The sequence below is a fragment of the Panthera leo genome, chromosome D4 (assembly GCF_018350215.1).
Source record: "Panthera leo isolate Ple1 chromosome D4, P.leo_Ple1_pat1.1, whole genome shotgun sequence".
Taxonomy (NCBI): domain Eukaryota; kingdom Metazoa; phylum Chordata; class Mammalia; order Carnivora; family Felidae; genus Panthera; species Panthera leo.
In genome coordinates, this window is record NC_056691.1 from 92077998 (window position 1) to 92104410 (window position 26413).

General features: G+C 67.9%; 2 protein-coding genes across 6 annotated transcripts; one reads left to right on the top strand and one right to left on the bottom strand.

The window, feature by feature from the left end:
- Positions 1-938: 938 nt before the first annotated feature.
- Positions 939-13679, top strand: AGPAT2 (1-acylglycerol-3-phosphate O-acyltransferase 2). 2 transcript variants are annotated; one of them, XM_042912518.1, is made up of 7 exons: positions 939-1158; positions 8975-9108; positions 9521-9696; positions 10435-10530; positions 11734-11880; positions 12070-12142; positions 12962-13679. In XM_042912518.1, the coding sequence occupies exons 1-7, from the start codon at positions 977-979 to the stop codon at positions 13135-13137; spliced, it is 984 nt and encodes a 327-aa protein (XP_042768452.1). In that variant the 5' UTR covers positions 939-976; the 3' UTR covers positions 13138-13679. The 2 variants fall into 2 exon arrangements, with proteins under 2 accessions (XP_042768452.1, XP_042768451.1); XM_042912517.1 differs by lacking the exon at positions 11734-11880 and having other exon boundaries at positions 945-1158.
- Positions 13680-14137: 458 nt separating this feature from the next.
- EGFL7 (EGF like domain multiple 7) lies at positions 14138-21647 on the bottom strand. Of its 4 annotated transcripts, none has more exons than XM_042912521.1 (9): positions 21560-21647; positions 17888-18009; positions 17651-17767; positions 16633-16748; positions 16313-16405; positions 16009-16173; positions 15229-15293; positions 14537-14699; positions 14138-14377 (listed from the first exon to the last, which is right to left on the bottom strand). In XM_042912521.1, exons 2-9 carry the CDS (start codon positions 17965-17967, stop codon positions 14355-14357), a joined length of 822 nt encoding a protein of 273 aa, XP_042768455.1. In that variant the 5' UTR covers positions 17968-18009; positions 21560-21647; the 3' UTR covers positions 14138-14354. The 4 variants fall into 4 exon arrangements, with proteins under 4 accessions (XP_042768455.1, XP_042768453.1, XP_042768456.1 ...); XM_042912519.1 differs by having other exon boundaries at positions 16313-16408; XM_042912522.1 differs by having other exon boundaries at positions 14537-14737; positions 16313-16408.
- Positions 21648-26413: the final 4766 nt, after the last annotated feature.

Below are 26413 nucleotides of genomic sequence, written 5' to 3' on the forward strand. Positions count from 1 at the left end.
CCCAAGGGACCTCTAAGATTGTTCTCCGTGCCCTTGCCAGGCATACGAGTGCGTTCCGGAAATTGCAGGAGACACAGCACCCTGGCCACCCAGGACAGAAGCACGGGAAGGAGACGTGGCCTTACAACCTCAGCCTGCTCTGTGGGACCTGTTGGCCGCCGCAGCGGTCATCTGGGCGCCCAGGCGGGGCCCCTCCCTCTACCCCGAGCCAACGCTAAGGGCACCGATGCCGCCAGGCTGGCTGATCGCTGAGCTGATGTGAACGCAGTCGCCTGATATCTGCTCCTGGCGGCGCACCAACAGTGGGTGAGCGGTGACACACTGTTCCTGGCACGCAAAGCAGACACCCCCCCCCAGCCCCGCCCAGAAACCCGCCCCATCCCTACGGCCTCCGCGGTGCGCCCACCAGGCCCGTAGAAAGAGAACGCCCGACGGCCGGCCAGCCGGGTCTCCCTGCAACTGCCAGAGGGGACCCGAAGGCGCAGATGGCCCAGGCGGCCGTTAGTCACTGGGGCGCGGTTGTTCGGCCACCGGGCCGCCAGGGCCGTGGCGTCCTTGGGTCGCCTTTGGAGCTCCGGTTCCGGGCTAAGGGGCAGCGGGGATGTGGGGGGACACGAGGAGGGGCGGGGCGGCCGGCAGAGCGGGGGTGGGGTGGGGGCCGGGCGGCGGTGTCGGGGTCCAGGCCACCGGGCTGCGCGGCTGCGGGGCTGGGACGGGGGCCGTGCCGCCCGGAGCCGCGCGACCCGGGGGAGTGTGACGGGACGGGGCGGGGCGGGACGGGGCGGGACGGGGCGGGGCGGGGCGGGCGCGCCTCACCTAGCCGCTTCCTGGGCGCGCTCGCTGCCCTCTCCGCCCCGCCCCTGCGCCCTCGCAATAAGAGGCGCGGGCGCGGCGGGAGCCCGCCAGCTGCCGCCAGCCCGCAGGTCGCCTTCGCGCAGGGGAGCCGAGGCGGGCGCCGTCGGGGCGCGGCGGGGCCATGGGGCTCTGGCCGTGGCTGACGGGGGCTCTGCTGCTGCTGCTGCTGCTTGTGCAGCTGAGCCGCTCGGCCCGGTTCTACGCCAAGGTCTCCCTGTACTGCGCGCTCTGCGTGTCGGGGTCCACCCTGGCCGCGGTCATCTGCCTGCTGCGGCACGGCGGCCGGACGGTGGAGAACTTGAGGCAAGGGGGCCGGGGGCTCGGGGGCCGGGGAGGGGGGCTCGGGGACAGCCCCGGGTGGGGCGGAGCGCCGGCCGCCGCCCGCTTCCGCTTCCCTAACTTTCTTCTCTCCTGTCCCTCCTTCCTGCCCCGCCCGCGCCTCTCGGGGCTCCCCGGCGGGCGCGCGGGGGCGCGGGGGGTCCCGCGTCACAACGTCGCCGCGCCCGGGAGCCCTCCCCCGCCCCTCCCCAGCCCCCCCCCTCCCCCCGCGCCCGGGGGCGGCCGCCTCGGAGGTCTGGGTCTCCCGCGCCGCCGCGTCCTTCCGCCCCGCCAAGGGCCCGCGGGACGCGCGGGACGCGCCGGGGGACGCCGGGGGGCGGCGGGGGGCGGCGGGGGGCCGAGCGGCTCCGGGCGCGGAAGGACGCCGGGCCCGCTGGGAGCGGCGCGCTCCTGCTTCACCCGCGGGCTGCGGGGCCGGCCCCGGGGTGGGCTTCGCCGGAGCGCCGTGGAGTCTGCGGCGCCCCTGTCCCCTCCGCACCTCCTCCTGCCTCCGCCCCCTGAACGCACCTGTGCTCCGACACCTCCCCTCCGTTCCCTTCTTCTAAGGTACCAGGCTCCCTGGTGGGAAGGAAGGGTAGCTTGGGCCCCGGGGTCCGGCCTCAAGCCTGGGGAAGGAAGGGAGTGGCGCCTGGAACTTTTCTCTGGACAACTCTGGGAGCCGGCGGTGCGGTGCTGCGGGCTGGCGGGGTGGGGTGGGGAGGGGAGGTCAGGTGGGGGCCTCTCCAGGCCAGAGGCTAAGGGGGGGGGCAAGGCTGCCTGAGCAGGGGTGTCCTCCTGCCCTGTGGGATCCCAGGCGTGGCTTTTGCTACCATTTCTGTCCGTGGCTTTTGCAACAGCCTCTTGGCTGTGACCTGCCGTGAGGATATTTGGTCTCTGAGGTCCCTGCCCCCTGTGTGGTTACAGGGCAGTTGGTGAGGGTTGCTGGCTTGCTCCCACCTCTGTCCTTGTCCATCCAGGCTGCCGGGGCCGGCCCACACTTTGTGGGTCCTCAGGCCCTGTCTTTCGGGGGTGGTGGCTTCCCGTGGTACCCGGAGTAGGCGAGGACTGGGACTGGAGGGTGCTCAGTGGGTCTCTGGTCCCCCGCCCACCACCACCAGAGCCCAGACAGGCGTCCACGGGAGTGCAGACCCCAGGGACAGCCCGGGGGTGGCCCTTCCGGGCCGTCTTCCCTCGTGGGGAGGGAAGGGCAGGGCCTCCTTTGGGGGTGGGTCCCCAAAGCTGGGCCCCCACCACTCCAGGGCAGGGGTGCCTGAGGCTGCAAACGCCTGTGACGGCCCGGCCCCTTGCAGGGGCCTCCACTGGGCGCAGGAGGAGAGGTGTGGGTTCGGGGACCCACGGGCCGGGGGGCTTCTTGGAAGTGGTGCTGCCTGGCAAGAGCCGGGCCAGGGGATGGCACCTCTGGTTCTGAGGCGGGGGGAGCCCCGGGCCGAGCTGTCCCGGGGCAAGGTGGGGGGGGCAGGCGGGAGAGCTGGGCCCAGAGCAGGTTTTCAGAAGCGACAGGAGGCAGGGAGGTGGCCCTCCCCTCCCCCCACCTTGTGTCATCAGGTGGCCTCTTTAGAAGCAGCTTTTCTTGTCTTTTAAAAGGACTGACTCAGACTTCAAAGCTGCCTCCAAGGGGTCACATCAGAAGCCACCAGTCTCCTTTCTGACTTGGTGACTGGACCTGGCAGGCTGGTCACACTAGGACTGGGCCTGCCCTGGGCCCCGCCCCCCCCGGCTTGGGTCTGCTCTCCTTAGTCCCAGTGGCCTGAGATTCTGGCCCACTCGGTGTCCTCCTCAGGACTGTAGAGGCTCTGATGGTGGAGGGGGGGGCTTCCTGCTGCCCTCCCCTCCCTAGGGCAGCCCCGGATCCAGGCTCTGCGCGGGGGGGGGGGGGGGGCACCCCAGGATACTGCCAGGTAACGGCAGGTGCTGTGTTCTCCCAGGGAGAGACCACAGCCTCCTTCCCCTGGATCGTCAGGTCCCACAGGGGTGGGTCACAGGGATGTGAGCCCCTGGCAATAGTGGGGGCACTGGTGGGGCATGCTGTGAGGAGGAGTTCCCTGAAGGGGCGGGGTGGGGGGGTTGCCCCAGGACGGGACCCGGGAGGCTGGAGCGGGGGTGCCAGAGGGACGACGGAGCGCACAGGCTCCCTGCCCCCTCACCGCAGGCCCCCGTGGGGCTGGGACATGCCGCGTCTTCACTCACCAGCTTGTCCTGGACCCCTGAGCACCCTGGGTGCCTGGCTGCTCTGCTCTCCAGCCCCGCCCTGACTTCTGGAAGAGGCCACCTTGCCTGAGGCCACAGCCTCTACTCCCGTCTCCCGTGGGCTGCTGTACCTCCACTGTGGGGACGGGCGTTATCCTGTGCCTCACTTAACTGCTGAGGAGTCCGGGGTGTGACCGACACCCGCAGGTATAAGGCCTGCACAGTGCGGGGGGGCGGGGGAGGTGGCCGCCCAGGGTCCCGGAGTTAGACATGGCGGAACTGGGGTGCCGACCCGCTGGGAATGACTCCCAAGAGCGTGTTTTGTCTTTTCCCTCCGTGCCCACCCAGCTCTGCGGGGCTGGATGCCAGGCTCTGGGCGCTGGAGCCCTGGGGGGGACGGGGGGGGGCAGCCCTGCTCTGCCAAGGAGCTCCCCAGGGAACCTTTGCCTGTTGGACTCAAGTTCACAGGGTGCGGGGAACAGTGATGGGAACAGAAGAGCTGAGGAGACCCCGGCCCGGCTGGGGGGCTGAGACTAAGAACTCCTCCCAGGCCGATTGTGCCCTGTTGGCTGGGGTGGGTGGAGTTATTAGGTCGTCTTCCCCATCCTGGGAGGAGAGGCCCTTAATACATCCATTTGACAGAGAGAAAAATAAAGCTTTTCTGTGCCGCCTGTGTGAGAAGTAGGTTCCGCCGCAGGGTCAGGAGATCCTGGTAAGAGCCGCTTAACCAAGAGGCTTTACTCTTTTGTGCATCGAGGGAGACCAGAGCCGGGCCGCCCAGGTCCACGGAAAGCTTCCGGCCCCTCCGGCCCGTGGCTCCGCCGTTCTCGGGGTCCGGGATGCCGCTGCTGTGGCAGGGCCGCTGGGGGTTGGCCCGCGTGCTTCTGCGTCCATCCGAACTGTCAGGACCCAGGTGGCATAGCTCTTAGCTTCGAGGAGGTGGGGGGTGGGGGCAGCGAGGCACGGTTTGTGCAGCCGATGCGTTGTTTCGGCCGGAGACCGGGGGCTTATTGATGCCAGTCAGGGTTTGAACCCAGAACAGCCCAGCCTCTTAGCCAGCCACTCGGTGGTCCTGCAGGGGTGCACGGAGGGGGGCACGGTGCAGTCAGGAACTCATGTGGCACATGGGCGCTGGCCGGGGGTCCTAGTGTTGCAGGAAGGTCTGCCTTTGTTTTTCTTGGGGTAGGACGGCCAGGGGCAGTGTCCTTCCCTGGATGTGCTGCTCAGAGCCCTGGAGACCCTGCCTGGGGACTAAGAGCTTGCCGGCCCCCCCTCCTTCCATCCCCCTGGTGTGCACCCCATTCCCACACAGCCCCTCCTAACACCTCTGGGCGTCCTGCTGCACAGGCTGGAAACCCCACCCCACCCGGCCCCTGTCCCCTCCTTGTGCTCCGACACGTCGCACACGTGGAAAACATTCCTGCCCTGCCAGGTGGCCTCTCTGGAGCCTCCTGTCCCCTGAGCAGATCGATGGCTCCATGCTGCCTTCCTGGCAGGGCTGTCCCCCAGATGAACCCTCCGAGACCTTGCTCTCGGGGTGGCGGCGGGGGGGGGGGGGGCGACGGGTGCAAACCCAGAGGGTTAGGCTGCGGGCTGGTGCACCTCCCGCCCCCAAGTCCGGGGCTGGGGGCAAAGGTCAGCAGGCGGCCTGGGGCTGGCCTTGAACTTCCTTCCAGCTGCTGGAGCACAGTGCTGGCTGGGGGGGGGGGGGGGGGCAGGGGGAGGCTCTCACTCTCATCCCCTTTGGATTCTCACCTGCTTGCAACACCACATTTCACTTTTCAGTTGCTCCCAGGGTCGCAGCCTCCTGGGCTCAAGGTCCACACCCTTCCCCTTTCACAGGCAGACGTGAATGCTTAGTGAGGTCAGGTGCATCGCCCAAAGTCATGGCCAGAGAAGGGAGCCAGGATCCGGATCTGCCTCACCTAGAGCTTGCGAAGGCCCCACGTGTCCTCAGGCTAAGTGCAGAAGGTCTGAGGAGCCTGGGCTCCCCTGGGGCACTGGAAGGATCTGTGGCGTCCTAGTGCTCAGAGGTTCTAGGTGGTTCTGGGTTGGGTAGAGGGCTCCTGAGAAAGATCCAGGAAGGGCCAGGACAGCCCATCTATCTGCCCGACGAACCATCCTGCTCCCGGGGGCCACGCGCCATGAGGTGGAAAGATGGCACCTGTCACCCACCTGGCAGCGGGCACCTACCAGGCCACCTGGGCTCCACCTGGGGAGGTGGGGTCACGGAGTTGGGGGCTAGGGATGGAGAACAGCCCCCAGAGCTGTGCGGCCGAGTCCCCGGGGCCAGCACCAGGGACACCTGGCTCCCAAGAGGGCGGCCCCCCTACGCTCTGCGGCTGGCTGCTGGAAGGGCCCAGTGGGGCTGGGCTCAGGACAATGGCGGCTGCTTTGGGCTGGCCGAGTGGGGACAGCGTCACTTCTGCCTGGGTGGTGTCTACAGAGCCTCAGGGAGGGGAGGGAGGCCTCACAGCAGCTTCTGGAATTCGGTCTTGCAATCCCGAGTCTTCACCCCCGCCTCCTGCTTGCCCTTTGCCTGGCGTCTTCTGCTTGTTTTCCGAAAACCGGGTTAAGAGTGGGTCCCGGCCCACCTGGCGTCCCTGCGCTGTGACCATGGGCAGGCGGCTTCACTGCTGAGCCTGGACTCCCTCCTCCGTGGGGTGGACGTCCCGGGCGTGCCCACCTCGCGGGGCTACTGTCTGAGCCGAACGTGAGGGTTCCCATCAGGCCCTCGGCACAGTGCTTGGCACGTGCGAGGCGTGGGGGAGGGGCGTGCCCACCTGCCACTGCTCTCCGGGGGTGGGGGGGGCCCCGCTTTCTGTCCCTGGAGGCGCGCGGGGGGCACCCGGAAGCGTCCTCGCTTTGCTTCCTTCACGTTGAGAAACTCTTAAACCGTTCACCTCGCTCACCGCTTTTACGGAAAACCTTGGAACGCGACGTGACGTGACATCAGGAGAGGGAGAGGTGGGGGCGCGCTGCCTCCAGAGACTATGCTGTGTCCCTGGGGACGCACCGGTGCCTCCTCCAATCCCAGCGTGCACCTTGCTTTGGCAGCCTGCCCGGGTCACAGCAGCTGCCGAGTGTCGTGGTGCGTGTGTGTGTGTGTGTGTGTGTGTGTGTGTGTGTGTGTGTGCGCGCGCCCAGCACGCTGCCTGAGGTCCGCACACGATATTCCCTGCAGTTCTGGAAAAACCAGTCCGCAGCCAATGCCTTCCAGTAGATACAAAAAGAAATCCTGGCAGAAAAGGGAGAGAAGTCCTGGAGACAGGCAGACGCCGGGGACGGCCACATCTCAGTGGGGGTGTGTCATTGCTACCGAGCTGGACGTTTAAGAACGACTGAGGTGATGAGTTTTATGTCACGTGTATTTTACCTCTATTTTTAAAGAGAGGGAGACAGAGAGATACAAAGGGAGACAGAAGCGGGCGAGTGGCTCTACCAGAGAGAACGCCGTACACTTGCAGGTGTGGCCCGAGACCCTGTGCGGCGGCGGGAGGCGCCCCGAGTGAGTGGGGGTCTCCCTGGCTGCCCTGCCCAGCGCCCCGCGAATCCACCTCTCCCTGGGGCGGGGGACACCTGGACGGCTGCCGTTTTCTGATTCGGACCACCCTGGAGGGGCGCAGGGCCGGCCTCAGGATCCGATCCCGGGAGAGGCACCCGACTTCCTGGTGGCAATTTCCCATTGCCGGGCAATGCCGACCTGCCCTCCAGGCCTGGCTGTGCCGGCCGCCCGAGGGCTGATGCCGATTCCCCTCTAGATGCAGCCAGGGTTCTGGTTCCCATGTGCTTCGCTCTGACCGCTGGTGAAACGGAGGCTTTTGCCTGTTTACTGGCCATTTCCATCGTTCCTCTTTGCGAAGCACCTGCTCGTGACCCCTCCTTGTCCTCTCGGTCCTCACAGTGACCGAGAAGTGGTCTTTGCAGATGAGAAACTGGGGCCCGTGGAAGGCCAGCAGCTGGCTAGCACAGCCCCGGAGCGGGAAGGGATGTACGGGCAGGCGTGGCCTGAGCTGGCCGAGGCTGGCAGGTCCGGGGAGGGAGGTGGCCTAATCACCTCTCCCAGCAGCCCCACGTTAGCTGCTGCGCCTCCCTGGGGCTCAGTGTCCCCCTCTGCAACACGGGGCAGCTGGGTGAGACACAGCTTGCAGACGCACGGCCAGCCCTGAAGCCTCAGCTCACAGGGGGGGAGTCGGACCCACAGACACAGGGAGTGGGAGGGAGCGGGGGGAGGGGAGGGTCCGTGTTCAGTGGGACAGAGTTGGGTCTGGGGGGTGAGGTTGTCCTGGGATGTGAATGTGCACGATGCCGCTGGGCTGTGTGTGCTTAACGGCAGTTGAGACAGTACATTTTAGGTCATGTGTGTTTTACGACGATTTAAAAAACCGGAGTCTGGCTTTGAGTCCAGTGCTGAGTCTCTGCTCTCCTGACAGCCATCCCTGGGCCTTGGGCGGTTACTTCACCCTTCTGTATAACGCGGGAAGTCCCTCCCTTCCCATCAAGACCATGGACGGCCTCCGCTAACTCAGGGGCTGGAGGGCGCCCGAACCTTCGGGGAGAAGGAGACACTTCTGGGTCAGGAACCCTTGGGTCCGTGGGGGCACATGTTTAGTCGCCTGCCCCCCCTCCCACCCCCGCAGGGGATGGGAAAGACCCAGGGGCCCTGCAAGGAGTTGACATGACACTGAGCCTCACGCCTTGGGCTCCGTCACCCCAAGGACCCTTGATGGGTCCCTTCCGGGGTACGAGCAAAGCGTCCCAGGCCACTCTGCCTCCCTGTGTTCTCCAAGGCCCGCCAGCACCTGCAGACACATCCCCACAGACATACCCACTCACACCCGCCACATGCTGCTTGGAGGCGGCCCCTGAGGGTCCCCGATGCTCCAGAGCAGCTACCCGCGGGGGCGGGGGCGGGTGGTGTCCCAGGCCTGTGTGCGTCCTGGCTCCCTTCCTCTCTCGCCTGTGCCCTCGGGAAGTTTTTAATGTTTATTTACCTTCCAGAGAGAGAGAGAGAGAGAGAGAGACAGAGTGTGAGCAGGGAAGGGGCAGAGAGAGGGAGACACAGAATCTGAAGCTGCCTCCAGGCTCTGAGCTGTTGGCACAGAGCCCGACGCGGGGCTCGAACCCACGAACCGCGAGATCGCGACCTGAGCCGAAGTCGGACGCTTAACCGGCTGAGCCGCCCAGGCACCCCTATAATTATTATTTTTTAAATTTTATAAGTAATCTCTACACCCAACGTGGGGCTCGAACCCACAACCCTGAGATCAAGAGGGGCACGTTCCGCCGACTGAGCCAGCCAGGCGCCCCTCCACGTTGGGTTTTTAGTCGCTGACACAGCCAGGAACCAGACCCAGGCTGGCCCTGGGGGCTCTCAGCCTCCAGCCTCCTTCCAGCCGAGTCCCCCACTTGGCTGAGCAAGCAGGGGTGTCGGGGTGAGGGCGGGGTCACACGGGCAGGTCCCTGGACAGCAGATGTGGAAGTGGGCGCCCTCCCCTTTGCCAGACAGAGGGCAAGCCGGGGCTCCGTCTGCCGTGGGGATCTCGGGGCCCCTGCCAGCGGGGCCCTGCTCAATGATGCCGTCTCTCTTTAGCATCATCAGTTGGTTTGTCCGGACCTTCAAGTACATGTTCGGCCTTCGCTTTGACATAAAGGGCCGCCAGAAGCTGGAGGTGGACCACCCGTGTGTCATCATTTCTAACCACCAGAGCATCCTGGACATGATGGGTAAGGCGGGGCCGCGGAGGGGCTGGTGGGAGAGCTGGCCCTTCCCAGCTGCAGGCCCAGCCCGGGACCCTGCCCCGGTCTCTGTGGGGGAGATGCTTCAGGGAGGTAGAGCCCGGGCCCGGATGAGCCGGCGGGCGAGGGGATGCGGACCCGGGCCGGCGGGACCCGTGCCTCCCTGCAGCCACACAAAACTGCATGTGCCTGACGCTGCGCACGGGGCGCTGACGGCTGGGAGTGCTGCTTCGCTCCCTCCCTTTGCAGGCGGGAGGCAGGGGTGGCTAGTGGGAAGGCACGATGGGCCCGGGCCTGTTGGTGGTCGAGGCACGGGGCCGGCGCTCTCCTCCTTGGGAAAGATGGCTGCCAGGCTCTGAGCACGGCCTCCACCTGCCTGGTGTCCCATGGCCACCTGCAGGCCTTATGGAGGCCCTACCCAAGCGCTGCGTGCAGATTGCCAAGCGGGAGCTGCTCTTCATGGGGCCTGTGGGCCTGATCATGTACCTCGGGGGTGTCTTCTTCATCAACCGGCAGCGCTCCAGGACCGCCATGACCGTGATGGCCGACGTGGGCGAGCGCATGGTCAGGGAGAATGTGAGTGTGGGCGGGGTGGCCGCTGGGGACAAGTGCGTGGTCAGGGACAGAGTGAGTGTGGGCTTGATGGCCGCAGGGGGCAAGTGCGTGGTCAGGGACAGAGTGAGTGTGGGCGTGATGGCCGCCGGGGACAACTGCGTGGTCAGGGACAGAGTGAGTGTGGGCTTGATGGCCGCAGGGGGCAAGTGTGTGGTCAGGGACAGAGTGAGTGTGGGCGTGATGGCCGCCGGGGACAAGTGCGTGGTCAGGGACAGAGTGAGTGTGGGCGTGATGGCCGCTGGGGACAACTGCGTGGTCAGGGACAGAGTGAGTGTGGGCGTGATGGCCGCCGTGGACAAGTGCGTGGTCAGGGACAGAGTGAGTGTTGGCGTGATGGCTCCCGTGGGCAATCGCGTGGTCAGGGACAGAGTGAGTGTGGGCATGATGGCTCCCGTGGACAAGTGTGTGGTCAGGGACAGAGTGGGTGTGGGCATGATGGCTCCCGTGGACAACTGCGTGGTCAGGGACAGAGTGAGTGTGGGTGTGATGGCTCCCGTGGACAAGTGCGTGGTCAGGGACAGTGTGAACGTGGGGCTCGGGCCTGCTCGGCACCGCACAGGCTGCCACGTTGTCGTGCAGAACGGCCCATCGGGAGCAGTGCCTACGCGTTAGCGGCGGTGGTCTCGGCCGAGGAGCGGGGCTCCTTTGGAGGGGACGGGCTGTGAGGTTCCGCTCCAGCCGCCCCTCTCTCCCCTGCAGCTCAAGGTGTGGGTCTACCCTGAGGGCACGAGGAACGACAACGGGGACCTGCTACCTTTCAAGAAGGGTGCCTTCTACCTGGCGATCCAGGCCCAGGTACGCCAGGGCAGCGCCCTCTCCGGGGAGGGGGGCAGGGAAGCGGGTCCCGGTCGGCTTCAGGCCGAAGGCGACTGCCTGGCCACCGCCCCTCGGCACCTGCTTCCTGACCCGTGACGGAGGGCATTTCTTCGGGCCTCTTCACCCACTCTGAGCACTAGGGCTGGTGGCTGATCGGGTCCAGTGGGCAGTGGGACTCACGCTTGTCACCGGGGCGCCCGTGCCTGGAGCTCCAGCACCCCCGGGTTGGAGCTGGCCAGGCGAGGGGCCCCCGCAGGGAGGCCGGGGTCAGCGTAGAAGGCAGAGGCGGCGGGCCCGTTTGCTGAGCGCCCGGGAAGGCCGAGTGCTCGTTGGGTCCTGCAGAACCGCTGGCTGGAGTGGGATTTCGGGGGCACCAGCGGGTCCAGAGGGGCAGGGCTGGGCAGAGCCAGAGGCGGGCCTGGAGAGAGCGAGCTGCGAGCTCTGCGCTGGGCCGTTGTGCTCTGCCCCGAGGCGCAGTTTGTCCGAGAGGGGCTTTGGGGTGATGCCGGGACAACTGGGGGCGCATCCGTCGGCGGGGCAGGGTCTCCTGGTGGGGAACGGGCGCCCTGTCCCACGTCCTGTTGGGGGGTGTTTGTGTAGGGGAAAGTCATCGTCTGGGGTCAGGGGAAGGGTGTTCGTGTAGGCGAAAGTCATCGTCTGGGGTCAGGGGAAGGGGCTGTCCTCCTGCCCAGTTGGGGTCTGGGAGGTGGCCGGGCAGGGGTCTGCTCTCCTGATCTCCACCTGTGCCGGCTGGCCTCTGGCGCCCCCTGGTGTCTGGCCCCGAGCACGGCTCGCAGGGGCTCCCAGCTCACACACCGGATGCGCTGGGTGCATGGGGCCGAGGGGCCCGGAGCGCGGCAATGCCTCAGCAAGACTCTTTCAAGCCCTGGACCTGCGGCCCCTCCAGCTGGGAGGTGGAAGGCACTCCTGCCACATGCCTAGGGCCGATGTCACTTCCCTGGGCTGGTGGCATGGGAGAGAGGGGTGGTGAGAGAGGGGACACTGAGGTGTGGCAGAGCTGGGGGGAAGACGGCCTCAGCCAGGAGGTTGGGCATCTTCCCCTGTCCTCTCCCCTGGTTAGAGCTGCACCGGGATGGGGGAGGGGTGGGCCCAAAGACCTCAGTAACCTCCTGCTAAACTGGACAGGACCCTGACACCCCCCCCCCTCCCCTGGGCCATCAGGACCGTAGGGGCACCGATGTGTATCATAAGGACGTGTGCCAGCCCAGGAGGCTTCCTGGTGGAAAGGAATGCTTGAGTGAAGATATGTGGGATGCGTTTACGGAACTCTGGGCCACCCAGGGCGCGAAAGGTGTCCCCGGCCCAGGGGTCAGTATGCAGAAGGGCCCTGAGGCAGGTCAGCACGTCTGTCCTGCGGCCATGGCACTCCCAGGACCTCCTCAGGCCGAAGGCAAGCGGGCGGCCAGGCAGGGCTCCCCAGTGGCTCATTCTTGGGGCTCCGGGTGGGCGGGGGTGGGCTCCTGTGTGTCCTCAGGCACCGTGGCTTCCTGTCCACAGGTGCCTATCATCCCCGTGGTTTACTCCAGCTTCTCCTCCTTCTACGACTACAAGACGAAGTTCTTCACCTCAGGTAGCGCCCCCCCCCCCTCCACCGGTCCCCACACTCGGGCATAGCACCCTCGGCCGTAGGACACCCAGAACCCCAGGGGGATAGTTCCCGTCTCTGGGAGATTCCTCTAGGCCAGACCCTGCCCCTCCGTGATCATGTGGTGAGTGGAGAAGGCAGGTGGGAAACTGGAATCCCAGCCACGAGCTGAGGTGGGCAGTAGTGGGCCCATTTCCCAGATGAGGACACGGAGGCTGGCAGAGGGTGGGGTAGGTGCCCGAGTTCACACACACAGGCCCAGGCTGGGCAGCGGCCTCCCAGGTACCCCTGCGCCCACCAGCCAGGGAACTCGGGGCCGCTACCCTTCCTTCCAGACCCTAAGTGTGGGCACCCGGTGCCTGGGTGGGGCCAAAGGTTGAAGGGCAGTGGGGGGAGGAGCCTTGCTGTGTCCCGCCCCCAGATGTGAGACTCCCGACCACCTAAACCATCACGGGGGATGAGAGCGCGATGGCGGGTGTGGGTGCCCGGGAGGGCGCAGAAGTGTTCAGCTTGGCGGGGCTGGTTGGGGCGCCTAGAGCCGTCAGAACCTGCAGAGCGCGTACCTTGGAGCTTTGGTTGTGTCACTTATTCTCCGTTAAAAACCAACCATCTGAGACCAGGGTGTCCAGGAAAGAACCCAGCCTGGTGGGGCCTTGGGAGGCTCCAGGGAAGGCCAGTGCGCGGCCAAGGAGCAGGAGGAAGGGGGCGCGGGCGGCGCGGGAGCCAAGAGAGGCCGCGACACGGGCGCCCGGACAGCAGGCGCTGGCGGGGGCCCCCAGGCCACTGATGCCCTCCCCCCAACAGGAACGATCAGGGTGGAGGTGCTGGATGCCGTCCCCACCAGTGGCCTCACCGTCGCTGATGTCCCCAAGCTTATGGATAGCTGCCACCAGGCCATGAGGACCACCTTCCTCCGCATCTCCAAGACACCCCAGGAGAACGGGGCCACTGCAGGGCCTGGTTCCCAGCCCGCCCAGTAGCCGAAGCGGGGAAGGACCTGGGTGCAGGACGGGGCCGACCGGGGGCAGGGCCTGACCGGAGAATGGACCGAGGGACCTCCTCCCCTGCCCCAGCTGCTAAATGTCACTGTGTCCTGCTCCTACGGGGTTCTCCCAGCTTTGGTTTGGCCCCGGATGCAGGCCACTGCTTCCTGCAACGGGCCTCGGATCCAGGCCTCCGATGTCCCCCAGGAGAGTCAGCTGGACCCTCCTCACGGAGCCCACCCTTGGGCCTCCCGGAGGATCTGGGAGCAGGCCTGGGCCCAGACGGGCTGGCGGCCACAGGGTGGATGGCCGGCGCTGAGACACTTTACCCTCCTGCCTGGGCCTGCGGGGTGCAGAAGAGGGGTGCAGGGCGGGCCCTCCGGGAGAAACGGGACTCTAGGTGGGGGCCAGACGCCCGGTCCTGTGCAACCAGGGCCTCACGGAGAGCCAGAAAGCAGAGGTCCTTGCTCCACTGGCCTTGGGGAGCAGGGCGGCCGCCCGGGCACCGCATTCCGTTTTTTATAAAAGAACTCTCGCAAGCGCCTGGTGACTTGTGATCACTCGGGGGGCGGGCGGGACGCCACAGCCCTCGGCTCCCGAGCGCCTAGCGTGGGAGCCTCTGCCTCCCTGCTCCAGGGGCCAGGCCCACGATTAGCCTGCATTGCTGTCTTCCGTGGGTGGCAGTGTCCACCTAACTGGGCTGTGGGCGTCCCGGGGATCTGGGGAAGGAGGCTGAAGATCTGCTCTTTGTCCCCTGGGGGTAAAGCCAACTTGCCACCTAGAGGCTACTTTCGCCTTCCCGGAAATCACCTGCTCCGGCCCCTGCCGCAGAGGGAGGACCGGGACCCTCTATAGGAGGCTGTAGAGAGGGGCTGTGTGGCTGCAGCCCCCTGCCCTGCCCCACGGCTGCCACCTTTCCCTCCCCCCAGGCAGCAGGCGTCCCCTCCCCCCAGGCAGCTTCAGAATGCCCTCCACGATCCACCAAGGACACAGCGGCTCCTGAACCTTCACTTTATTCTGACACAGATCACAAGGGGCCCCCCGATGTGCTGCCCAGCGACAAAGACCCTCGTACCTTCCCTCCGCCATGGGCCCGCTGGTGGGGGTGCAGAGGTGCCGGCCAGGCGGAGGCTGGATTCATAGCTAGGAGGAACGAATCCCGCCCCACCCAGCACCGTGGTGACCGGCTCTCGGGAGCCAGAGCCGGGAACCCGTCACAGCTCCTTCTTGCAGGAACCTGTGGGCGGGTGAAGGGCTGAGGTCAGAGGTCAGTGCCCCCCACCCCCGCCCCGGGCAGGGCTGCCCCACCCCGCCCTCTGGCCCCAGCCCCCAGAGCCCTCAGGCTCCCAGGGAGCTCCGTGGGTGGGGAGGTGGGCACCGGGACCCCGGCACTCACAGGACCCCAGCTGCTCCTCCAGGAAGGAGATCTGCTCACTCAGGGAGTCGATGCGGTCCAGCTGCTGGAAGGAGTGAGCCAGGAGGCTGCCGGGGTCGGGGAGCCCGTGCTCCAGGGCCCTTGAGGCCAGGCTATGCAGCGGGGCCAGCACCAGCTGCAGCTTCTGTGGGGCAGGCAGAAGGTACCCTCTCTGCTCCGCAGCTGTTAGGGAGCACTGGCCGGTAAGGCCTGCCGACGCCCACACCCAGCTCTGCAGGGCCCTGGGTATTCGCCCGAGGGAGCTTCTGGGCCCGGAGGGCCAGACAGGGGGGCACAGGGGGACACCACATGGGCCAGTCCAGTGACGGTCCCCAAGGCCCAGGGTCCCGGGTCAGGGGATCTAGGAGGGGTGGACCAGAGCTTTCCAGGGGTCATCGAGCCAACGGGCCCATGGAAAGACGGCAGGGACGAGGGTAGGGGTGGACCTGGGCTCGGGCCCTCTGCCCGCCTGAGGGGGCGTGGCCAAGCTTGGTCCCTCCTCCCCTGGGGCTCCCCGGCATCAGCCCGCTGCCCCTGCCAGGCCCCGGCCGTCAGTACCCAGGAGGCCTCCTTCCCCGGACCACCCCCACCGAACCCCGCGACCACTCTGAGGGTCTGAGCTACGTGACGGGAGACAACGGGGGGGCGGGGGGGGGTCCCGGCCCAGGCCTCACCTGTTCCAGCACGTCCACCCTTGACCGAAGCCTCCGCACCTCCTCCTCGACTGTGCCGTCTGGTCCTGGGGAGATCCCGGTGCTGAGTCGGGCAGGCCCAGCCCCACACCCCAGGCTGGCTCCTCACCTCCCCCGGGAGACCTCCCGGCCTCCGCCGAGCGTGGGGCACGGGTCTGGAGACGGGGGCTCAAGCCCCAGCGGTCACAGACCCAGCTGCCGTCGCGAGCCCACCCCTACGGCAGGCGCCCAGGCGGGCCCGCAGACCACCTCCGCACACCTCGGTGCCCCCCGCCCCGGCCCCCACGCTGTGCCAGGGGCCCTGCGGTGCTGAGCGGTCCGAGCCGAGGTCCACACTGCGCTCCTGGTGCCAGGCTGCCGACAGCGCATTATTACTCACGGTACGAGTTTGAAGTGTCACAGCGCGTACCAAAAGTAATAATGTCCCGTCGGCAGCGGAGGTGTGGGTCTCCCGGCTGCCCGGGCAGGGGCCGCGGAGAAGACGCGGGGTGGGGGCCTTCTTCCGCTCTCTCGGCTGAGATGAGGCCCCCTCTCGGCAACCCGTCCCGTGATGCGCCGGGGGGGACGGCCACCCGCCTTTCCCCTGGGGAAGACCCCCCACTTCTGCCCGGGTCAGGGAGATGGCCTGCCCCCCGGGGCTGGCTGCCCCCACGCTCGCGGGCACAGATCGGCAGGGTGACGCCCAGCCCCCTCTCGGGCCCTCCCTGTCCCACCTCCCAGCACAGCAGCAAGGACGTGGGTGGGGGCAAGGGGGAAGCTTACCTGTTGTGGGGTTCGGGGCTAGCCGAGGGCTCCCTCTCTTGGGCAGGCAGAGGGCACCATCTGCGGACGGGCTGTGCCCCTCCTGACACCGGCACCAGTAACTGCCCGCGGTGTTGATGCAGTGCTGGGGGCAGGGGCCCCGTCCGGTACTGCATTCGTCCACGTCTGCGGGAAGAGGGGTGTGGGCAGGGAGGGGCACCCACGCTGAGCCCCCTTAACACCCGCCAGTCGGCAGGCCACCCGGGACACCCAGGGTGGTGTCCACAGGACCCTTCCCCTCCGGAGGGACGGGAGCCAGCCTCACCTGTCTGGCAGGTGTCACCCTGCCATCCTGGAGGGCAGTGACAGTGACCGGGCCGGACACAGCTCCCTCCGTTCTGGCACGGGGGCTGGCATACTGCTGTTGAGGGAGAGGCCTGTCACGGACTGAGGGGGGGCCCCAGGGCCCTGCAGGGGTGGCAGCCGGGGAAGGGGCGCCGTGCAGCAAGGAGGCGCTCCACTCAGGCGAAAGCAACAGGTGCTCTGCCCGGGGTCTGGAAAGGGGGATGGGGTGTGGCACGACCAGGCCGCAGGAGCAGTTGGCTAACTGGCTGACTGGGTGCTGTGGGGCCCTGCACCTCTCACCTGCTCCACAGGCCCTGGGGAGTCCACTGGTCCTCTTCCAGCCGGGGCAGCAAGCGTAGCGAGGCCTGGTGGAGGCCGGCCCGGGGCTGCGACGGTAGGCAGTCCTGTAGATGGTCCTGCGGGGTGTGCGGGGGCAGTGGGGCGTCAGCAGACCCGGGCTGGTCCTCCCAGCTCTTCGCCGGCCTTGCCTCCCTGGGCGCCGGGCCCCTGGATGCTGAGGGTGCCCTCCTGGGCCAGCACCGCTCAAGCCCCCAGTGCAGGAACCACCTGCGGCCTGGGATCCTGGACGCCCAGCCCCGCTCCGAGCAGGCCCAGGAAGGGGTGACTCCCGAGTGGGGCTTTGCCAGCCCCTCCTTGGCCGGCCTGCCCAGTGGCAGGTGCAGGGGACAGAGCCCCACCCCTCACTGGGCGTGCATCTCAGGGTCTCAGCCTGGGCCCCACCCACACTGCCCCCACCTTCTTGGCCAGCTGGGGGTGCGGGGATATCCCACAGGGAGGTCTTTGAGAACCCCCGCAGAAAGCAAAATCTTTTTTAAGGCAAGTTGCCAGCCGAAGACGGGAGACACGCCCCCTCGTGCTGGCCACTGGGATGTCCTGGGTGTGTGGGGGCAGGGTCTCTGTCTGGTGACCACTGGGGCTGTCCCGGGGAGAGGGGGACCCACTGGGGCTCCGAGGCAGGTGTCGGGGAGGCAGGCATCTCAAGCGGTAAGAACTTGTAGCCGGCCATGCCGGGAGCGGGCGAGCCCCCCTGAAAGCAGAGGGGAGCAGGCAAGATGGGTGACCCCCTCCGGAGATGGGGGGGGCGGGCAGGGAGGAGATGATGTCTGAGCTTAACCACAGCCACGGCCCGGGACCAGGACCGGCCTAAGTCGACAGGGACGCCGGCCTCTGCCGTCCACTCAGTGAGTCCTTTGACCCCTCCGGGCCCGGGTTTCCCAGCTTGGGGCGACCCGCCCTCCTGGGCCTCAGGGTTTACGTGTGGCAGATGGGGGCCCTGCCGGGAGCGGGGGGCACTCACCGGTAGGTGCTGCAGGCTCGGTGCCCGTCACAGGTGGTGAGGTAGGGCTGGTACGCCCGCTGCACAAAAGACTCAGACTCGGGGCCCCTGGGAGCCCCGATGGCACACACCCTGCGGCTACGGAGGCGGGGGGGAGCAGCGTGTCAGCCCGGGGCTCCCGGAGCCCAGACCCTGGGGAGGCGCCGAGGGCTCCTGTGCCCGCCCCGCCCCCCCGCAGCGGCCAGAGGGCCGACTCACCCAGGCCGGAAGACGTGCTCAGTGCCACCCACTGCCAGCACCAGGAGCCACCCCAGAAGCAGTTCCCTGGAGTCACACATGGCCCGTGCGTCCCAGCGGGTTGGCCTTCTCCCGACGGTGGCCTGGAGCACAAGGCACCACCCCCTAAGTCCCTCTGCGGACCCCTCCTTGAGCCCGTGCCCCTGCGGGCGGCGGCACCCTGGGTCTGTGACACCCGTCCCGCGCAGCCGCTTCGCCAGCAGGAGAGCCCCAAGGCCAGTGCCAGCCCCGTCCTCCCCCAACCTGTCTCGGCGGGTGAGGCCGGCCCTTTGCCAGTCACAGGGGCCCAGGACCAGAAGCCGGCACCCTCACGGTGGGGGCGGAGGCACGTTGGTCTGGGTGAACCGTGAAGGTGTCTGCGGCTCCAGCAAAGTTCACCTGGGAAGGCGGGGGCCCGGGGGGAGCCTCTGCACCCGTTCTAACGCCCTGGCTAGCGCCCTCCTTGTCCCGGCAGGACAGTACCAATCTCAGTCTGCACACGGGGCCTTAGTGAGCAGAGCTGGAACCCAGCCCAGCTGGCTTGGCCCTCGGGCCCTCAGTGTCCTCATCTGCCAAATGGGGAGCCAGCCGTCGGGGGGGGGCAATGAGGGTGCAGGCGCTCGGCATGCGGGAGCCATGCGGGAGCCCTGAGAACGGGGCAGAGCCTGCGTATAGGAGGGGGCCACTCCTACACTGGGGTCTGACCGGTCTGGCCCAGGGACCCCAGGACAGCGGGTCGGGGGGCACTGGAGGAGCCCTTCCCACATGCCAGTGGAGCCAGAGGCCATCCCTCTGTGCTGTGGATGGAAGTCAAGGAGGCTGGGAGAGCACTCCTGGGAATGTGAGAAACCCCAGCCCAGAATTACTGGTCTACAACATGCTGAGGGGCGCTGTGCGGTCTGGGGGGTTACCACCTATGTGTGCAGCCAAGCGTCTGGGTAGACGGGGAGCTCCCCGCCCCCATGCTCCAGGCACCCCACCCGAGGCCCCCAAGGGGCTGGGTCCCACCCAGGTGGGCAGCCCCTGGCCCTACGGGGCATTCAGCAGGAAAGCACACAGGAAAAGGCTGAACTTCTGTGGGGGCAGGAGGTAGAATCGGGGTAGGTCGCCCCCTTCTCTGGGACACCACGAGGGTCTCAGAGGCCCCTTCTCTGGCCCTGACAGCTGGTCCCATAAAGAGTGAGGCCTGCAGAGCCCCACCCCGAGGGGAGAGTGCTACCACAGCTGGTCTGCACCGTCGGCTGGGAGTGGGGTCGGCGCTCTGTTCCCCCCTGCGTCACATGGACCCACGTGGGGCGGGGAGGCAGCCGGACGAGAGTCCTTCCTTCCCGCACCCCTGCTCTTGGTCGGTGGCCAAGCGGGGAGGGCAGGGGGAAGCCGAGGTGCTGGGACTTAGTCTGGGGGGCTGTGTGGTGCTTCTCAGCAGTCTGTGGGCAGGGGCACGTCCTGTCAGAGCCAGGGAGGGGGAGCTCGGGAGTGGACCCTGGGGGGGGAGCACAGCACACCGTTAGGGGGCGCACTCCTGGAGGTCTAGGCAAGCAGGAGAGGATGGGAGCAGGTGGCATTGGGGAGCAGGCCAGGCCCTGGGAAGGCAGAGGTGGGTCAGAGAGCTGGGCAGGAGCCCACCAGGGGCCCACAGACCCTGTGCCCCCCCCCCCCCCGTGCTAGGTGCCTGGTGGGGGGACGGGGCTCAGTTCTTGCAGATGTAACTGCCCCCCACACACAGCCGCCCCAGCACCTCCCCTGCTCATGCTTTAAAAGAGGAGAGTCAGTGTTTGAAGTCATGTTTCCTCCCGGCCTGGGGGAGGCCGAGGGTGCTGCCTGGCCTGTGCTAGGCTGGCAGAATGTCATTTCCCTTCGCGGTGACAGCCCAGCTGGGGCGGAGGAGCCAGGGCGGGGGTGGCCGCAGCGACTCAGGTTGCGAAGCGATAACGTCCCACCCTCCCGGAGGGTCAGCGTGAGCCCAGCCCACTTCCCTCCCACCTGCCTGCGCGGCATCCCCGCAGCGCCCACCCGGGGGAGGGCTGGGTCCGCAGAGGGAGGGGCCCGACTCGCCGCAAAGCGACGGCCCTGGGTCCCCCTTCCACCGAGAGGGGTGCCCTGGACATTAGGACCCTGGGAGGGCGGAAAGGCGGGGTGACGGGGCACCGGGGAAGCGTCCTCTCAGCCGCCTGCCCCTTGCCTCCCCTCCCCCTGCACGCCGGCCCCGCGGGGGGTGGGGGTGAGGAGGGAGAGACACGGGGTCTGGGGCCCGCGAGGCCCTGAGTCAGGCCCTGGGTCGGGGTGGGGGGCGACGCTCGGGGCCCAGACGCGGGTGAGGGGCTGCGACGCCCCCCGCCCCCCTCGGGCCCCCGCGCGGCCCGGCTCGTCGCCTGTTACCGGCAGGGGGCGCCCTTTCCCGAGGCCGCCGGGCCCATTCTCCGGACCCGGCGCAGGATCCGGGCAGGGCCGGGGGTCGCGTCCCCGCGCGGCAGCCCCGGCGCCCCCGGCCCGCTCACCTCTCGACTCCCCGCGGTCGCTCCGCGTCGCCCCCCAGCTCCGCGCGCGCCAGGGCCCCCGACCTCCCCCGCCCCAGCGCGCAGACCCCGCCCTCGGCGCTCCCCGCGCCCCCCGGCCCGGCGCCCGCTCCCTCCGCACTCACCGCCCGAGCCGGGCGCGCACGCGCCGCCGCCGCCGCCGCCGCCGCCGCCGCCGCGCCGAGGGGCCCCGGCCCCGCCCTCCGCCCCGCCCCGCCCCCGCCCCCGGCACGCCCCGGGTGGGCCCCGAGGCCCCGCGCCCGCCCCCATTGCGCAGATGGGGACACTGAGGCCCGCGGCCAGGGCGCCCCCCACCCCCTACCCCGGGCACGGCGGTGAGTCAGCCCGAACCCGGGGCTTCGGACGCGCACCCGCCGCGGCGCGCCGCCCCTCCCGAGCCGGCTCCGAGGCCCCGCGGCGGGGCGCGCGGCCGCAGGGGACGCAGGACCGCGACGCCAGCCAGCCGGGAGGCCGCGTGGGGAGCCCTCGACCCCGCAGGCTGAGCCCCAGACGCTGGGGATGGCCGTCACAACGGGGTGGCCAGCTCGCTAGGCACCGGGGCTGATTGAAGCTGGCCACTACCTTGCAGCCCCACGCGGGGTGGACATAATGACCCCGGTGGCCCGGAAACCCCGTACTTAGACCAGAGCCCGGCTGGATCCTGAGTGTGACACTAAGCGACCCTCCCGACCAGAGTGCCAGGTTAGGGGGCCTGCGGGACCCCCACTGGGCACCCCCCTCCGTTCAGCACAGTCAGGACCACCCCTGAGTGTTCCTCAGGCCCCCAGGGAGCCCCCGCACCCGAATCCCACCGTCACCAGCGGGGACTCCCGGGCTCCGTTTCTGCGTTTGTAATGAGACTAAGGCAGCCCCAGGGGCAGCAGGGCCCAGTGCAAGACGTGGCTCACGCAGCCGGAACCGGGTGTAGATACGCCCCACCTGGGAGAGCTGGTATTAGTGGGTCATTTCTGTACCACGATTGTCACGGCCATCATCATGCGCGAGGCACGGTGGGGGCTGGGGGGGGGCGCTTGAAGCAGAGCCCGGGCCCTGGTCACCTAAGTGCACGTGTGTGTGGAACACATTCCCAGGCACAGCCAGACCCCTGCTGCTGCCCAGAAGCTTGCTGTGGGCTCACCTGGAGGAGGGGGCTCCGTCATCCCCTGGGCTCGCGTGGCAGCCGCTCTTCCGGGTGGCGGGGGCTGCCCGTGCTTCCCTCCTGCTGAGGTCTGCAGGTCAGAGACATAGCGTGGGTTGGCGCACAACCTTGGTCACCCTGACTGGGAATGGGGCCAGGCTCCTTGCCCCTGTGGGGCCTCAGCCTGCATTTGCCCTAACAGACTCTACCCCCGTGATGGCTGAAGCCAGATGCGTCTTTCCAGTTCTGCCTGTGCTCCCACCGTCAGCCTAGAGACAGACGGGCCTTGGGTCCCCGCGGGCAGGCTGCTGGGGGAGGGTCCTGCAAACTCCTGGGCGCGGCGAGGGCTCCTTGCAGAGCCAGTGGCTGTGGGGTGTCTGAGCATGGCCCACTCTGCGGGGGCTAAAGGAAGGGAGGGACCCCACGTGCCTGAACAGAAGCCCCCAGAACAAGAGGGCCCCGGAAGCCTCTGGCAGGTAGTCTGAGGGCAGTGGGGGCAGCTGCCACTGGGATATAGAGGGTGACAGAGGGGTCCTGCTGCGGAAGGACTTCAGGTCTCCCGGCCCCCATACCCAAGCCGGCAGCCCTCGCTCAGACCCAAGCGGTAAACAGTTAAGAGCCAGGCCTGGGGAGGCCTTCCCTGCCCTGTCCCCTGCCCCCATCCTGTCCCTGACCCTTTGGCCCCTGCAGCCTGGCTGGGTCCTCTGGTCCTCACTCTGCTGGTAACCCGGGCTGAGGCCTCGTTCTCTGCTTCTTCCTCTGAGAAATGGGGGTTCGTCAGACACACTGCTGATGGGGCCGTGGGACAACAGAGCGGCCAAAGCCAGAGGGGCCTCCACGTGGGCTGAGGTCTTTGGGTGGGGACTCGGGCCCTCTGGGTGGAGGGGGTAGAGGAAAAACAGGCCCCCCTCAGCCTCTCTCTGCCTGAGGCCCCCCAGCCCTGCTCCTGAAGCCAGCCCGGCAGGAAGCGGGGGGCTCCTTCTGGTCCCATGTTCACTTTTGCTTTGGGGCTCCTCCCTGTGAGCCCAGTGCCCCCTCCGCCTCCCCTCCCAGACCTGCCTCGGGAGTGCCTGCCCACCCCTGAGGATGCCCCCGGGCCCCCAGGCTCCCTGAGAGGAGGGCTGAGCCAGTCTCGGGGGCGGGGGGCTTTTCCAGGACAGCAGAGTCAGCCAGAAGGAGGGTGTGCGGAGGGTGGGGGGCACAGGCCACATTTGGCTTCTCCTTTCAGGGGTCACAGCAGAGGCTCGGCTACCCAGGGCCAAGGGTTCAAGCCGGGGCCCCAGAGTCCATCTAGACTGGGCCACCCAGTAGCGGGCGCCCTCGGCCCAGGGGCCCGGGTGCCCTCCGTGCGTTGGGAATGGCACCGATCGGGAAGAAACGAGGTGGCGGCTGAAGCTCAGAGGTGACACGGGTGCACGCCAGCCGACGGCTGCTGTGGTCAGCGGGGCCCGCTCCCTGCCACCCCCCCGACGTCACCCCTGCCGTACCTGATATTGCCCAGGCCCGGGCTTGGCCGTGGCCACCATCGCTGCCTCCGGGGGCCAGAGGTGGACCCCAGCCCTGTCCTGCCGCCCCGAGGCCCCTCGGGAGGCCGCCCGCCTGGCCTGCCCCCTGGAGCTTCCCTCTCGGCTCTGCGGGCAGCCGTCAGGGCAGGGAGGCTCCTCCCGGGCAAGGAAGGGCGGCTTTTTATGCACCGTCCCGTGTAAATCAGGATTGGGATGGGCCCTTCCCGGCCGGACTTCCTGTGTGTGTTCCCCGCTGATAACAGGGAGCTGTCAGCGAATAAACAGGAGGCCCAGGGGCGGGCGGGGGCCGTCAAGGGGGTGGCCTGGCCGAACTGTGGGCAGGGGTGGGGGAGTCGTCCCCCGGGACCTCTAACTCTGAAGCAGCCGGAGACCAGCCTCAGGCCCGGCTGGCGACCCTGGGACCCACTGGTCCCTGTGTGTGGCAGAGGACCTGGCTGGGAAGGCCCTGGGCCCAGCCACCTGGTGGGACCGCAGGCCACGTTCCTGCAGCTCTGCAGAAGGGACTGTTTGTTCTGTGCCCCTGGACTCTCCCCTAGGGCGTGTACCCGCACCCCCAGATGTGCGTGTCACAGGGTGGGAGGCAGGGCCCACAGCCCCGGGCGGGGGCACCCAGCCAGAAGAGACCTGGGGACGGGCAAGGTAGGCCGGTAGTCAGAGAGCAGCCCATGCGATGTGTCCCGGGGACCCAGCGTGGCTCGGTAGGAGTGACAGGGAGGGACAGTCATCAGCTCGAAGCCTTCTCCAGGAAAGCCACCCCAAGGGGCAGTGAGCCCCCAGTCCTGGAGCTGTGCCAGCACGGGGCCTCTCTTGGGGGCAGGGAAAGCGTGTCCCCTGGCCCTCCTGCCTCCTTCGGCCTCCAGAAGGCTGAGGGGTGGGAGGGGTGAGGGTGGAAATGGAGGAATGCAGGAGCCTTTGGGCGGCCAAAGGGGGTGCTTCCTCGGTTTGGCCAGGGGGTTCAGCCCCCAGCCCCCCAGAATGACCCTGTTTCCTCATTTAGGTGGTGCTGGGGACCCACAGATTGGGCATCAGTTGCTGTGATCGGGGTGCGTGGGTGCCCAAGGCGGGGCTGGGCAGCCGCTGAGGACACACCCAGACCACACAGTTGGCAGAGGGTCCCTGATCACGCAGGGCCACTCCAAACCCTCGCTGTCCTGGGGGTTCGAGCCTTGCTCCAGGGTCGGCCACTTCCCGCCCGCAGCCTGGAACACCCTCATTTCTCTGGCCTTGAGCGCCTCTGCTGGCCCTTACCTCCCTCCGGCCCCACCCAGCTGGATGTCCTGGCCAAGAGGGGCAGGTAGAGGGCAGCTTGGAAAATTCCCCCAGAGCGACCGGCCTCCTCCCCACCCCCACGGTTGGGGCAGGGTCCGCTGCAGCCACAGGACTGGGGGGCCTTTCTCGGTGGTGCCCCCCCTCCCGCCCCGAGGCTGGAGCTGGCAGCCGAAACCCTCCTCCCTGTCCCCCCACCCGCCCGCGCCGTCCCTCCCCCACATTCGCCCCATATTCAGCAATGGCTGAATGTACTCTACAGAGCGTGAGAGAGGCGCCCCCGCGGCCCACCGCACCCAGACCCCCACCCGGAGATGTGCTCCAAGCCCCTGGGTGGGAGACCAGCAGACATCAGGGTTGGCTGCATCCGGCCCCGTTTTGTGTACATATGGGGAAACTGAGACCCAGGGGAGGGAGACTTGCGCCAGGTGAACAGTGGGACAGAGCAGGGCCGGAACGGGGCAGGACTGGTCGGCTCCTTCCTTCTGCCTTTCTTTTCTCCACGACTGCCTCCCCGCTCCCTCAGGGGGTCAGCCCCCCACCCTCAGACCTTCCCTGTCAGTGCGGGGAGTGGGGGTGGGGGTGGGGGGCGAGAGGGGGGTGCTGACTTTGGGTGTAGCTAATTAGCCAATTATGGGAATGGTTAATGGCTCAGCTTTCCCTTTAAAGCTTGGGCTTGTTAGGGAACTTTCTGGAAGGATGCCGCAGAGCACAGAAGTACAATACAAACATGGGGAGAGGAAAGAAAGCCGGGCTCCCTGGCCCCTGGGTGCCAGCCAGGGTGGGGCCCAGGCTCTGCCTGCTGCCCACCTGTTCTGTAGCCCCCACTGCCCTGCCTCCAGCCCCTCCCTGAGCTGAGATCGGAACCGGTCTAAGGAAAGGAGGCCTTGGGTCCAGGCGCTAAGGGCCCAGGTTCGCCCTGACTTGTCATGTAAACCCCGCCGTGCCCTCCACTCTCAGGATCCCGGAGCCTCAGGGGCAGACACAGGAGGAGGGCTGGGGTCCTGCCCTAACCCGGCCCGTTAGGGACGGGAAGGAAGGAGACGGGTGTGGGGGAACTCCAGGAGGCCCCGGGGGGCCTGGAGAGGGGCGAGGCGTGCCTTCTGCCCCACGGCCGCCCCGGAGTGATGGATGGGTGGAAGGAGGCCTCCTGGAGGGGTGGGCTGGGGCTCCCTCCACCCCCACCCCCACCCGGCCTCTCCTCCCACCCCCGATGCCACCCGTGGAGACTCACGAAACACACAGCCTGCCCTCACGGAGTCATCTTTGAGAGGAGTCACTGTTCCTGTGCCCCAGGCCCATATCCCCTGAGAGCAGGGTGGGTCCCGGGCAGACCTAGCCAGCTCAGAGACCTGGGCCTGGAGCCTGGCCGGCTTCCGGCATGGCATCCAAGGCTGGAGAAAGCTTGCTTTCCATTGCTGGAGACTCTGGGCCTCAGTTTCCCCCACCCACCCCAGGCACAGCAGAGCTGGATCCTTGCAGCTGCCTCCCAGTCTGCCTGAAAGTTCTGAAGTTGGTTGGAAAGGGGTCTTGCTGCCTTACCTTCCCTGAGCGTGCCGGTCAGGCAGTGGGGCGTGGCATAGGTCAGCCAGGAGCTCCCGGGACCCCTCACCACCGAGCTTTCGGTCTCTGCAGCCCCCGGAGAGGGTAGACCGAGCCCCCAGCAGAGGCCGGCTCAGGCGGCTTGAGGCCGAGGGGCACCGGGCGAGGCGTGTGACCAGGGCTGCAGGAAGGAGGGACGAGAGCGCAGAGCAGAGGAGAGATGGGCCTTCCTGTTTACCCCCGGAGCAGCCTCTGGCCTCGGGATAGGGTGACTCTGTCACCACGGCGGGGTCCAGCTTCTCGCCAGATGTGCCGAGCCTTCACCAAGGGATGTGCGGAGCCCGGTGACCTGTCTGTCCCCGGTGGGGGCTGGGCACCCCCAGGCCGGGTGAGCCGTCGATGCCTGAGCTGGGCAAGGTCTCGAAGGGAACCCGACGTTTTCTAGGGAGCCTGGGGTCTTCCGTGCTCCGTCCTCCACCCCACTGCCCACGGGCCCCCGCTCGGCCTGCCTGCTGGAACC